This window comes from Balaenoptera borealis (assembly GCF_965194805.1).
Source record: "Balaenoptera borealis genome assembly, chromosome: 18".
NCBI lineage: Eukaryota > Metazoa > Chordata > Mammalia > Artiodactyla > Balaenopteridae > Balaenoptera > Balaenoptera borealis.
In genome coordinates this window covers 78,955,218-78,969,157 of record NC_138877.1, presented here as the reverse complement: position 1 = coordinate 78,969,157, position 13,940 = coordinate 78,955,218, and the positions used below count along the sequence as shown (strand labels likewise).

The window sequence follows — 13,940 nt, the reverse complement described above, 5'->3', positions numbered from 1 at the left end:
TGAGCAGCCCAAGGCGCTGCGGCCCTCAGCCGGGGCGGGGGTGGGGGGCTCTTCTTTCCCTCCACCCACTGAATTCTGTCCCCCTGCAAAAGCCCAGGCCAGCCAGGGCCCTGTCCCCCTGCCCCCAGGTGGGAGGCCGCTCCCCGGCTAACAGCTGTCTGTACTCAGGGCATCCATCAGATCCCCGCCTGTCCCGACATCTGTCTGCAGACACCTGTCCGGAATCTGCAGCCAGGCTGCTGGGTCCTGTTAACCGCACCCCAGGGATCCAGCTCCGCCCAAGAGACACGTGTGCCCCTGAGTGTCCATAACTGACCACACACATGTGCAGGAGGCACCACCCACGCGCGGGCTGCACAGCTGCTTGCCGGGTCAAGTTTTCTTCCGTGTTTGTGCCAACACAAGAAAGAAAATGTACCTCCATCAGATGACCTCAGAACTGAGCCCTGAAGACCCAGATCCCTCTTCCCGATGCACAAATCCACGCTCTTCCCTCTGCAGGTGAGCGAGGCCACCTGCGTTTGTTGGCCACACCCCCCTTTCCCTTAAACGCCTAACTCTCCAGGTGTCGTGATCGCCTTCCCGCTTCTAACCTCAGAAAACAGAAAAGGTCCCAGCTGCACAGGGGAAAGGTCAAGAGAGGTGGCAAAACTCACGAGAGATGTCAGACACTAGGAGACACGGCGTTTCCTGAAGAGGCATCAAACTACTTGGTAGGACTGTTTATTTAAGAAGAGAAGGACAGTAAATGACTAAAGATGCATAATTCAGCCAAGCCTTGATATCTGAAGGAGGAGAAATTATACAGAGAAATCATACCAGTTGTTGGGTCCTTCAAAGCATGGAGAAATGGAATATTGCATCTCGAACACATTTCACGGTCTACTTAATTCAATAAATAAAAAATTGCATTTCAGAGTTGCAGATGGTGCCAATGAAATGAATGAATGCTGTTTCATTACTCTCTGTTTTCAGGGAGGAACTGAAAAAGTTGCCTGGCTAAATGTCCAGATCAGATTTTAAAGCAGCTAAAACAAGACCACAAATACAGTCCACAGGGAAAACAAACATATGATAAGAATTACCGTTAAGAACTTGTAATTTATATGCTTTCTATGTTTTCAAAGCATTTTCTTCCAAAGCAAAACCATGGTTCCAAACACTTTTGGTATGAAAATGGCATTTTATTTTATTTTACTTATTTCTGGCCGTGCTGCGCGGCTTGTGGGATCGAGTTCCCTATCCAGGGATGGAACCCGGGCCCTCGGCAGTGAGAGTGCAGCATCCTAACCACTGGACCACCAGGGAATTCCCTGAAAATGGCATTTTAATATAAAAATTGCAAACCCTTACCTGGTGGTCATCCATTAGAATATACAATTGGGAAAATGAGTAAAGACTAAAACTCCTGTTGTAGGATTTCATATATTTTAGATGAATCTGAATCAATCAAATCATCTCTACGCACATGGAGAGAGAATAAACGAGTGAACAGCACAGAGACGCTGAGTCCACGACGACAAGGGGCAGCCCAGAGACCCCAGAGGCGGTTCCAGGGGCTGCGGGGCAGGGAACTGACGGAGAAGCCGGAGGGTGGAGCAAGCAGTCAGCAAGGCCTGCAGGCGGAGACGCCGCGGAGGCAGCTAGAGGTGGGGCTCAGGGCGACCGGGCGTCCCGATGTGGGTGGTTCCCACAGCCACAGGACTGCGAGGGCACCGAGGGGCTGGGTGCAGACGGCGGGCAGGCTCTCGGGCGGGAGACACTACAGCACCTCTGAACTGATGTGGGTCCAGAGAGAATGAAGACCCAGAGACGCAGGGAGGACAAGGGGGAGCTGGAGCGACGTTGGAGGGAGGAAGAGGGCACCAAGGCTCAGGCGGGGCTCAGGCGGGGCTCAGGTGGGGCTCAGGTGGGGCACAGGTGGGGCACAGGTGGGCACAGGTGTGGTCAGGTGGGGCACAGGTGGGGCAGAGGTGGGGCTCAGGTGAGGTTCAGGTGGGACACAGAGGGGGCACAGGGGGGCACAGGTGAGGTTCAGGTGGGACACAGGTGTGGTCAGGTGGGGCACAGGTGGGGCAGAGGTGGGGCTCAGGTGGGACACAGGTGGGGCAGAGGTGGGACACAGGTGAGGTTCAGGTGGGACACAGGTGGGACACAGGTAGGGCACAGGTGTGGTAAGGTGGGGCTCAGGTGGAGGGACAGGTCCAGGCAGCGACAGCCAGGAAGGCAGGCGTGTGGTGCAGGTGGAAGGGTGGCACCGGTGGGAAGGCGCTCCTGCGAGGGATTCAGTCCCGTGTGGGGTGGGCTCAGGGTCGCCCGCAGGAGAGGGTGAGGGTGGGGACGGGCACCGGGCTGGGGAGAGAGCGGGCCTGGACAGTCCGTGCAGACAGAGCAGCCTCCCGAGGGCTTCGGGCTCACCGAGGCTCACGGCTGAGAAGTGAGAATCAAACGATCCGCCTGCTGGTACACTCGGTTCAGCTCTGTTGAGACCCGGTTGGCACACAACGCCCATCCTCACTCACCCAAGTACGAGCGGGACTAGGCGGACGGATGGAGACACCAGGTTCTGGTTCTGCCCAGTTGGTGCCAGGAAACGAGGGGTGTGGGAATGGAGGTGCCCGCCGAGCGGCGGGGAGTTGGGGGGCAGGAAAGATCAATAGATTCATTCCATTAATGCCCCGAGACTGAATGAAAAATAAATGAATCAGGAAGGAGCTCAAAAGATTCTTAAAGGAGAAATAAAGCACGAGAAATAGAGACAGAAGCAGAAACGGATGGCCAGTAAAATTAATTAAACACGCTTAAATACAATGGTCTCGCATAGTCCCCTCCTTCGCGGTGGGCTGCACAAAGCAGCCTGGTTCCAAAAGCACGGACCGCAAAGGGGTGGGGGGGACCTGCGCCATGGGGACCAGCGCCATGGGGACCTGCGCCATGGGGACCGGCGCCATGGGGGACCTGCGCCATGGGGACCTGCGCCATGGGGGACCTGTGCCATGGGGGACCTGCGCCATGGGGACCTGCGCCATGGGGACCTGCACCATGGGGGGACCTGCGCCATGGGGACCTGCGCCATGGGGACCTGCGCCATGGGGGACCTGCGCCATGGGGAGCCTGTGCCATGGGGGACCTGCGCCATGGGGAGCCTGTGCCATGGGGGGCCTGTGCCATGGGGGACCTGCGCCATGGGGAGCCTGTGCCATGGGGACCTGCGCCATGGGGGACCTGCGCCATGGGGGACCTGTGCCATGGGGAGCCTGTGCCATGGGGGACCTGCGCCATGGGGGACCTGCGCCATGGGGACCTGCGCCATGGGGGAGGAGGCCTGGCCCCTTCCCAAGCTGTGCCCACGGTGTGACCCAATGGAGGGGGTTGGGAGGTGGGAGCATGGCGGGGGGGTGCTGCCTAGCCCCGCTTTCCGGGGCTCTGTTCATACCCAGCTTCTCCCCCAGGAAAATTCTCCCACCAGACCTCCCTTCAAAGCTGCTCTGTGCCCTCCTGCCCTCGGGAAAAGCTGGGCGCATCCCAAAGGGACCACGCCGTGGGGACAGTTCCTGTGGAAACAGCACCCGCGTGGGCGTACACTCCCGGGAACAGGGTCAGCGTGGGATGGGAGGTGGGTCCTGGGGCCGACAGGGTCCAGGCTCACGTCCTGCTTTGGGAAACGAGTATCTCAGAGACAGTAAGCTTTCCTGATGCGGAAAAACAGAGGAAACAAAAAACTGCGAATGCATGATAAAAATACACTGAGGCACCTGTCGTAGGTCTTTCATCAAAACTACACACACTTTGTGCTCACAGAATTGCTGTCACAGTGCATTGTTTTATAATCGGCTGCATCACTTCCTAGAGCATAAGACATGGGGCAGCTATCACCGGACAACTAAATGATTTCGCCCCCCCCCCAATCCTGTGATTTTGCTTCTCCCAAAATATCCATCATCATAAATAATGACTCTGGTGAACATCTTTGTTTATGAATCTTCATGACAAGTTTTAATTAATTCCTTAGTTTAAATTCTAGAAGTGGAGATTGCTGATTGAAAACAAAATGCTTGAAGATTTTTATCCACACCATCAACCTGATTTCCAGGTCTGCTGTAAGGACAGGCATTCTTACCAGCAGTGGATGTAAAATTTTTGTCCATAACGATAGAGACAAAGGAGATCCCGTGGGAAATCGACACTTCTCGTTCCCGTTTATTCACAGGACGGTGTTTCTCGTGCTGCTGTGTCATCCCTAAAGCTCTAGTTTCTGTCAAGACGTTTGTCCCACTGATCCTGCCTCGTAGGAGAGCCACGTGTAGAAAGGCCATATCTTTGCAGCAATTTTTTTTCTCGTTCTTCGCGGTTAATCTTCATGGTGATTTGTGATGCAGAGCCCAGAGACAAGAGCAGCGCTCGCTCTGCGGGGTCATGGGGTCATGGGGTTGCAGGCGCAGCCCCGGGGGAGGAGGATAGGCGGGACGCCGGGAGCACCGCTTCCTGGAACAGGTCAGGTGTTTGCCAGTCCTGGATAGGCAGGCAGGATTCTAAGCAAGCACAAGGCAAGGCCAGGGGAGGAAGAATTTCTGGGCAGTGGGACCTGGTCAAAGGGCGCAAAGGCTGGCCCCTCAGTCACCCTCCTGGCTAGGAGAGATGCAGCCTGTACCCGCTGGCCACACTCAGAGGAGGGTGCGGCCACTGGTCACCCTGGTCATACGGCACGTGTTATAAAGCACACAGTCAAACAGAAAACCCGCTAAGTTTCTGCTGAAACGTTAACAAACTCGCCGCGGCTACTGGGCGGGCTGCGCTGGCTGCCAGAGGTGGGTCCTGGGGTTCCGGGTCTGGGCTGAGGGCTCCCCAGGCATCCTCAGGCCTGTGAACAACCTCCTCCAGCAGCTCAGCCGTCACTCCTGGTTCTAGGTGACGTGGCCTGTCCGTGCTAAGTAAAGATGGGACACACCAAGTAAACTCCCTGAGAAGAGCATGCAGGAGACGCTGGGGGACAGAGGACTACCCTGGAGTCCCCGAAGCTTTGCAAAGTGGCCGGGGGCGGTGATCAGCTCGGGGCCGCTGGGGGCCCTTCTACCCTGAGACCTCCCCCCATCCCCTGGCTGCCTCACCCGGCCCTGGCCCCCCCGCAGCTGCCCTAAGAAGATGATCCGCTCCCAGCGTCAACCTGCAACACACCAGCTCGTCTCCCAATATTTGTAAATTCATGAATGGTGCTGTGTTCTCTAAAACACAGTTCCTAAAACAAAAAGGAACTCCTTCTAGCTTCCTGGCTAATATAAAAAGTCCAAATAAAGACCAAGGGATCAGGAAAGGTTAAAAATGAGAAGTTAATCATTTACGGTAACACCAGGAGCTCCGTTTCCACAAACAGCGTGTTTGTCTTTTGAGAACGTCCCCCTCGAGACGCACACAACCACAAGGAACAGACGGACCGGGCCGGGTGTTCTTGGCTCGGTCGGGAGGCTCAGCAACACCACAAGGCTCCCGGGAAAGTACGGGCGGTCCCGAGAGAGAGGAGGAGCTTCGGGAGACAAGAGCCAGGAAACCGCGAGCGCGACGGCCGCCCAATTCTGCACAGCTCGACCCCCGAGAGGGCCGCGATCGTGGAAAGTCACTCGTTCTCCTTAAACTGCAACCACCACCCAGGCCCGAAACACTGGGGACAGACAAGAAGCCAATTTCTCTCCAAGCATCACTTTCCTGTGGTCATTTTCCCCTTTTCTGAAATGCATTTTCAGCCCAAGCGAATTGTTTCTGCAAACCCCGCTCCCCAGAAATGTGAATGGCCCAGGGCCCCTCCCTGAGTCTCCCCCGACCCCCTCCTCAGGAGCCCCCTCCCCAGAATCCTGAAGGATCTCACACCGTAGATGCACTAAGGTGTTGGGTTCAGCTACCAGCAATTACCGATATTCTAAGGTTTTTGACCCAAACAACAGCAACTTCACAATTCAACGAATATTGTAGGTGGCGTTTTGGCATCACTAAAGACACTATTAACCGATCAGGACAGACAGAACTTTCTAAACAGGAAACGTGCACGGCGATGGTGGTGGTCCTGCCCCTTCGCCTCTGCTGTGACACGGAAACTGCTACGCGTTCTCAGCTCCCCTTCCTGCTCCCAAACCCAGGCTGTACGAGGACAGCAGGCATTCGGAAACACGAGCAAACGTTTCCAGGCAAATGCAGCCTCGCACCCCGCAGCCTGCTTGTGAGATCGGGGCCACGCCGACCGCGGCTGCAGGCCCACTGTCCTCCGTACGTGGCGCGTGCACAGCCAGGGCAGACGGTGCAGACCCATCACCCGCCGGCTCCGAGGCTCGGGCGGCAGCAGGAGCGCACAGGGACCTGGCGTGTGGACACGAAGGCCTTGTGGGGAGGACGGGGAGGAGGGAGGGGGAAGGCCCCCTTGCCACTTCGAGCTCACCGGTGTTCAAGCAGCCCGGCCCAGCCCCCCTGACCTTCTCCAAGACCAGAGTCTGCTGATGCGGAGTCTGAAAGTGGGACCAGACAGATCAGCCCTTCACCTCACCGTCACCCAGCTCGACAGGAGGAAACCAGCTTCCCTTCTGGTTTCAAAACCAGCGAATGCTTTCACGACCGGCAATCCCACTTCTGGGGATGCGCCCAAAGAACGGGAAGCAGGGCCTCGGGCAGACAGCCGTGTACCTTGTTCGCAGCAATGCTATTCACAGCGGCCAAAAGATGGATGCCACCCAAGTGTCTCAGCAGACAATGGATAAACAGCGTGGACCATCCCCACGAGGGAACAGGACTCAGCTCTGAGGAGTGAAGCACCGACACCGACTGTGTGATGCAACACAGACGGGCCTCCAGGGCATGTGTGTTGTCCTGGAATAGGGACACCTTATTCCATCTGTGCTGGCTGGAATAAGCCACAAGAAGACAGACGCTGTCTGACTCCACGGACACGAGGTCTTTGAAGGAGTCAGATTCACGGGGACAGAAAGTGGACAGTGGGGCCCACGCTGCGGGAGGGGACAGAGCTTCAGTTTGGGAAGATGAGAGAGTTCAGAGATGGACAGCGGTGATGGTTGCACAAAAATGTGAATGTACTTCATGCCCCTGAACTGCACACTTAAAAAGAGTTGAAATGGCCAGTTTTATGTTATGTACATTTTACCACAATAAAAATCTAACGTACTGATTTCAAAAACTTAAGTTCTGACACATGCAGACTTCATACCCCATACGCCCGCAGCAGGACGGAGCCCAGGACACAGCCGTGAGCCAGCCTCAGCGGGTCGACTGCCAGGAGGCCAAACGGGCAAACGTGCAGAGGTGACGTGTCACCCGCACGAGGGCAGGGGCGGCCCCTGGACCCAGCCCGGCCCACCCCCCTGCCGGCAGGCGACCCGGGAGGCCAAGGCGCGCTGTTCCCCCAGATCTAAAACACGTCGGTCCCCCCGGGAGGACCAGAGGCGCGATGAGGACCCAGAGGTGTACGGTGGCCCTACCTGCGGGCGTGGGCGTCCCCCCCGGCTGGTCTCGAACGAGCCTGATGACGTCAGACACATCGACCCGAGGGTCACCTTCTTCCTCGTTGGCCTCACTGGGCCCTGGCGCAGGAGGACCATCATCACCTCCAGTCTCCTTGCACAGGATGAACCTCCAACAGTCAAACATGAGTCTGCAGAGCGAAAAACAGGTTTTAAAAGGAAACGCAGCTCACGCAGCCAAAGACATCAGGCCTGTTTCTTTGAACAAAACCCAAATCACCAGATACAGCCTGCAGCAGTGTTTATTCTGAAATGGAGGCAGGTTATTTAGAATTCAAGTCATTCTTCTCCAGTGAATTTCTACCGTGTCAACGTTCAGTTAAAGAAGCGGCCTTCTTTTATAACGCCGAAATGGAATAACGCGTGGCACAAGCAAAAATATTATTTACTTCTGCTGCTTAAGAAAAAGAAAAACCTAGATTTTCCCCTTGACATTTGGGCTCTTGTTTCAAGGATAAAAAAGCCCCTGGTTCTCCTGGTTTCAATGTCACAGTCGAATCCACTGAACTGGCAAACTTTCAGAGCCGCTGCCACCTGCGCTGGAAACACCTCCAACCCTCCAGGTAGAGAATGCCATCCGAGTGCCAGGACAAACATTCGAGTCTTACTCCTGCAGTGAAAATTTGGTTAAGAAACTCAGATCAAGTCTTTGGGAGGCAATCTTGGATCGAAAGAGACAGCTAGTGACTATATTTCAAACAGAAGCCGGGTGACATCACCTGCTGGGTAGATGCTCTCCGCCAGTAGGTAATCACAGACGACTCCTTTCTGTACTCGGTTTTTTGGCATATTTATGGCTCATTGGCTTACTACCTGGCTGGGCCCCTTCCTTAAGAATAAAGATGTAAATAATTCAACTTGGATAAATTCGGCTTGGGATCCCATGGCAGCTGCTCAGCTGCTTTCTCCACTCAGGCGGCCTGTCCTGCTTCCAGCCGCACCCCACGGGCAAACCCTCACTAGCCCGTGGAGGAGGCCACCTGGACGCACGGGAAAGGCCGCCCAGCTACTCTGGATGACCCTCCTGTTCCCATATCTCCCCCTTCGTGCCCTTCCCTGAAGCCCCTCCCCCAAGGTCCTCCCTGGCCACCTGGCCGCGCGATGCCAGTCCACGCCCAGCACCGTTCACAAGCCCACCACTGCCAGCGGCCCCGGGGAGGGGTTCCAATGGGCCGCCTACATGAGAACCACGGCTCGGAGCCTCGACCATCATTCCAGGGGGGAAGGGGCTGCCACGGGGAGGGGGACACACAGTTCAGGTCCCAAACCCTCTGGGGCTCCACCAACCCCACACTAACAAGGACAGGTGGCGTTTCCTCCCATCCCCTCCTCTTCCCGCCAAAACCTACAACCCCACTGGGCTCCCACAGCCTCAAAGGCACGTCCCTTTGTCTTTATCAACACTGCCTTCGGTCAGTACCTTGTCTGTTTTATCCGTTACCCACACGAGTCTTTGTGTCACTTTTCCAGGCATGTCTTCAGATCCCTGTAACGTTTTATTGAACCCGTTTGCGTGACCCTATGATGAGGGACCTTCCTGGTGACAAGAGACAAGGGAGCCACATCCCACACCGTCTCCTCCGGCAGGACCTCAGCCCTCGGCCCTGGTCCTCGGGTCCTGCTGCATCTTTCCAAGAAACCCAGGCCAGGCAGGCGCTTGGGAGGGCACAGACACCGAGCACAGTCAGACCCGGGGCTACAGACTTCTGGTGGCTTCGGTCTAGTTTTGACATTTAAAAATAGGAAGAGAAATTTCCCTAGCTAAAAACAAAACAAAACCCCAAACCCTCTTTTGTCCTCTTTTCTTCTAAATTCTACTCAGAGAATTTCCGACACGAGCAGGCCGATCGTGATCTCAAACCTCCAGAAGGAATAGAAAAGGCCGGTGTGTTTGCTTCACATTTGTCCCCAGTGGCCATGATGTGCCCCCCCAACTCCAGGACAGCCCTTCCACCAACCCAAGAAGGCGCTGTTGTTAAGTATCAGCGGCCGCTCAGGCTCAAGACACAAGTGCAAGATCCAAGGTTTGCTTTTAACGAGTTTGTTCTGAGAAACAGAAGAAACGTGCCCTTCGCCTGACCCGGCTAGAGGACGGGTGAGCATCCCGCTTCCACAGGACACGGTCCAGGGCTGCCCCCCTCCCTGCGGTCAGCCTCCGGCCCCGAGGCTGCTGGTGCCAGGGGCCCAGGGAGGGCGGGGCTTCTGCCTTCCACCGGGATTTTACTTCTCCAGCTGCGTGGACAGGAGCATCCCAGCATCGTTTCAGCAGAGGTGCTGAAACGTCCCTCCAGAGACAGGCCAGGAGACAGGGCGGTTCCTCCAGCTCTGCGCTTCCCACAGTCCAAGGGCGCAGAGGACAAACCCAGACATTAGGCCCACATGGGTTGTTGTTACCCTCTGTTCACTGTAAAAATCTCCAGGCTGGCGTAACCACAGAGCACCAAACCCTGTCGGTGCCTTTCGATGCCCTGTTTCCCACCGAAAAAGCCCTGACAAGCAGCTAGGACAGAGATGACGGGGGCCCACGTCTGCTCTTGGCCTCCGAGCTCCAGGTGTCCTGCACAGAGACGAGAACTCGGTCACCCGGCGGCTAGACACGGCCAGGCACCGTGCGACGCCCACCCCAGGAGCTTCCCCGGCTTGCCACCGGCTCAGCCAGCACTCCCTGCACACCTGCTTCGTCCCCCTGGGCGCTGAGGGCGCGGCCACAGGGCAGCCCCAACCCAGGGAGCTCGCAGCCTGGAAGAGCGGTTTGTTCATGGACCACAGCCATGGGGCAGCGGGGCTCCGTGGCGCTCACACCCGCCGCGGCGTCTAGGGCACCAGGGAGGGAGGTAGGGGCTGTCCAACTCGGTGCCTGGGACGGGCAACCCTCAAGGGAGGTGAAGTCTCCATCTCCACCCCGCCCCGCCCTCCCTGCCCCTCAGGCCCATTTTGTGGGACAAGGGCAGGGCCTTCCCCGCGGGAGTCAGGCCCGCTGTGCTCCTTCTCCAGCCCTGAACTCGGAATGAGACCCAGACAAGTGAGGAGGAAGGAGTCTGAGAAGATGTCAAGTCCTTCTAGCTGTACTCTCTTCGGCGTCCACACCATTACCTTCCTATTTGAGTTGTTCAGATTTTTGTCTTTGTTTCAACTCAGTAATTTGAATAAAGTTCTTCACTTTCTCAACAGATTGGACGGAATGCCCCAACGGTGACTTACATCCACACTTCACCTGACACGTCCCAAAGGTTACCCATCCTGGCGCAGGCGCTGCAGACGGACCCTGGACGGCTCCTTGCTCACCTCCGTGGAGCTGCGGAGGGACTGGTCCTTTGGGCGCCAAAGAGGTGCTGGGAGGTTCTGCGGAGGGCCCGGTTTCCTGGGGATCCTGGAGCTGACCGGGGCTGCCCTGATGCTTGGTGAGGCGCTTCAGGAGGGGCCCCTGACCACAAAGTGAAGGGTCCGGCTCCAGATGTCCACGAGTTTCTCGGTAGACACAGAGTGTCCACAATCCAATCGTGGGCTGGAAGTCCCCAGCCTTCTACTTGGGGAGGCCCAGAGGACACAGAACGCAGCCGTCCCCAAGGCGAGGGTACTACGGGCCGGCTCCGCCAGCACGAAGACCCCACACGTGGCTGGCAGTGCAGCCGGCCACCCACCCTACGCCGACTGCACAGCCCGTGGTGCCTTCTCCGGACGCGGGGCCCAGCCAACTGCATCCTCCAAGGGACGAGTGGACCGAGCATCCCTCGGGCGGCTCCAGACGCAGCCCTGTACGCCCTCGGCCGGGTTCAGGGCGCGCGCGCTCAGCCCAGCGTCTCTCGTCTATCAGGTAAGAGCTTCAGCCAGGCCCTCCTGGGCTCAGATGAGGGTGGAATGAGTGAACCTGAGAACAAGAGGCTGAGCTTCACGTAGAACAGAACGTCACCTTCCTGTCAGCGTTACTGTTACACTTCTAACTTCTTCCCCCAGAGCCTCTTAAAATAGCACCAAATCAACCAAGCTGGTGGCCAGATGCTGCGAATCCGAATCTGTAACATTCCAGGCCAGTTTATTTCCATCACACAAGTACTCCAGTAACCTTCCTTTCAACTTCAGGTTTTTCGCTGTTTTACAAAAGGTACTTAAATGCCTATCGGCAGAAAGCTCTTCTTTCCAGGTGACTGTAATTTCACTTCTAGTCACCAGGATTCTGCTTCCCAGATAAATGTCCAGTTTTCACAACGGAGCCCCAGACTCAGAAAGAGGGTCTCATGGAAAGCTGACCTTGGACCACTGATTACAGTTACCGCTGACCTGAGGACCTGAGTTCAACAGAAGCCCAGCAATGACGGCGGGGTTGGGGGGGGGAGTGAAGACACTCAAATTCAGGAGAAAGACGGGATTTCAAGCTGCATTTCAAGCACAGAAGTCCTCTTGTCGCCGAGCTCCGCAAATCCGATCACCTTGACAAGTTAGACTGCCGCCCTCCTCCTGTTCCGAGGGTCTCTTGTACGCAGACGGTGCCTCCACCACTCTGGAAAGGGTGTGCCTGAAGCTGTAGCCAGGAGGGTTGTAACCAGGCTTCCGGTGCGTGCGTAGGGCCCTCGGCCCGCTCGTCACAGCCTTTCGCACAACAGTCCTGGCCACCAGGGGAGGCGTCACACGGGGCGGGGCTGAGGCCACAGAGGCCTGGGTGTTCCCATCACAGCTGCACTGGCGCCTGCCCAGACTGTGGGGCCAGGACCTGGGAGGGTGCCCCTGGCCCAGGGGGCGGGGGTCCTAAAATAGAGCTGAAAACTCTCTCTTCCTATCCCTCCCGGATTGACTCACCCCAGAGAGGCCCGCCTGGCCGCCCCCCCAGGACCGCAGGGCAGGACTCCCTCCGTCCCCCGGGGTGGTGGTCTCTCCTGCTGCAGTGGGTCCCAGGAGGCTGGAGCAGAGCTCAGAACGCAGGTCCCCAAACCAGCTTTGGGCCGGTCATTTCACCGATGATTTGCATATTAGAAGACCCTCCAGCGCAAGGGCTCCTTCCCCAGGGTCCCCGCCCCTCACCTACCTGCCCAGCGGGGTCCCCTGCCGGCCTGGGGCCCACGGCAGACACTCCAGCACCAGCAGCCCCTGGGGGACGCACTTCTATTTCTGTGGCTTGGCTCTGCCCCTCCCAGCGGTCACACATCCTGGGGCCTCCCACGGCCACCCCACACATCCTGCCTGTGCCTCAGGGTCACCTTAACCCCTTCCGCGTGCAGGGCTCGCAGGCGGTCCATAGGGGCAGGGCGAGCCACGTGGCCCCGGATGGGGACGCTTTCAGTGAAGTTAAGAGGCTGCACCTGCTCCACAAAAAAGTCTCCTTTTTAGGAGAGTCTCCAGCTCCCGCCCAGCTCCTATTTAAGTGTCTAGCGCTACAGAAAGGCAACAAAGTGCGGTTTTTAAAAACTGGCAGCAATAGTCTCTGGAGTTGAAAGAGCAAACGGCATTATTTTTAAACTGCAGAGCCTACTCTTCTGCGGCCCGGCTGAAAAGCAAAACAGCCAGACTGGGGCCACGCCACTCCCGCTGCCCGGCCAGGAAGGGCAGAGTCAGGGGGGCACCCACGCCCCAGCCGCCCCTATCACACCTGTCCCGGCACCTGCTGGGGGTCTGCAGAGCCTGGAGGACGGCTCCTCCGCGGAGGGAACCCTGCAGGAGAAGGCCTGGGAGTGGCACCCGCCGGGCTGTGCGGGACCCCGGCCCCGGCAGTGGGGAGGGGCGTCTGTGCGCGTGGAGCCCGCGCTCCGGGCGGGCCGGCATCCCCAGGGCTCTCAGGGGTCGCACGCTGGGCGGGGGCGGGGGCGGGGGGCGGGGGCGAGCGGAGCCTCCGGGAGCTGACCGAGCGCCCTCCCTCCCTCCCTCCCCCGGCCCCCTCCCCCCTTCTCCAGCCCCACACACCTGCCCGGCCGTGGGCCCGTCCTCCCCGCGTCCGCGGCCTCCACCCGCAGGTGCCCGCGCTGACGCCGCTCCCCCTCGGCCTGGGGGAGGGGAGAGGGGAGGGGAGGGGAGGGGAGGGAGGGGAGGGAGGGCAGGAGGGCGGTGGGGTGGAGGGCTGGTCTGGCGGCGGCAGGAGAGTGGCGGGGGGCAGGGGAAGGAGGAGGGAGGAGGGTCTGGAGTAAAGGGAGCGGTGGGGGAGGGGACAGCGCCGAGGGAGCGGAGCCGAGTGGGCGGGGCCGGGGGACGCGGGGAGGGGAGGAGGGAGGGGAGGAGCCTCCGAGCCCCGCCCCGCCCCTCCCCCCGCGTGTCCGCACGCTCCCCCCACGCGCCCCAGTCGGCCTGCGTGGGGCAGGTGCCGCTGCGCGTGGGTCGAGATGGGCGTCGCCCGCGAGCTGCTCGGGCCGGGCTCCGGGTGTGCGGATCCCAGGGCAGGAAGTGGTTCGTGGATGAGCCGCCCCGCGGAGGGCCGGCCGCGGGGGTCCCCGACCCTGC

At 58.5% G+C, this 13,940-nt stretch overlaps 1 protein-coding gene across 7 annotated transcripts in view; it reads right to left on the bottom strand.

Moving 5' to 3' along the window:
- Positions 1-13,681, bottom strand: part of MCF2L (MCF.2 cell line derived transforming sequence like) — a 130,254-nt gene extending 116,573 nt beyond the window's left edge. For 4 of the 7 annotated variants that reach the window (XM_082365814.1, XM_082365820.1, XM_082365833.1 and 1 more), the window contains exons 1-2: positions 13,410-13,680; positions 7,476-7,648 (exon numbers count right to left, since the gene is read on the bottom strand). In XM_082365814.1, the coding sequence (XP_082221940.1) occupies positions 7,476-7,644 (169 nt within the window). In that variant the 5' untranslated portion in view covers positions 7,645-7,648; positions 13,410-13,680. Of the gene's footprint in view, positions 1-7,475; positions 7,649-8,236; positions 8,653-8,937; positions 10,075-13,409 lie in introns of those variants that run through there. The other 3 variants (XM_082365825.1, XM_082365824.1, XM_082365830.1) reach the window with 3 other exon arrangements.
- Between the last annotated feature and the right edge of the window lie 259 nt (positions 13,682-13,940).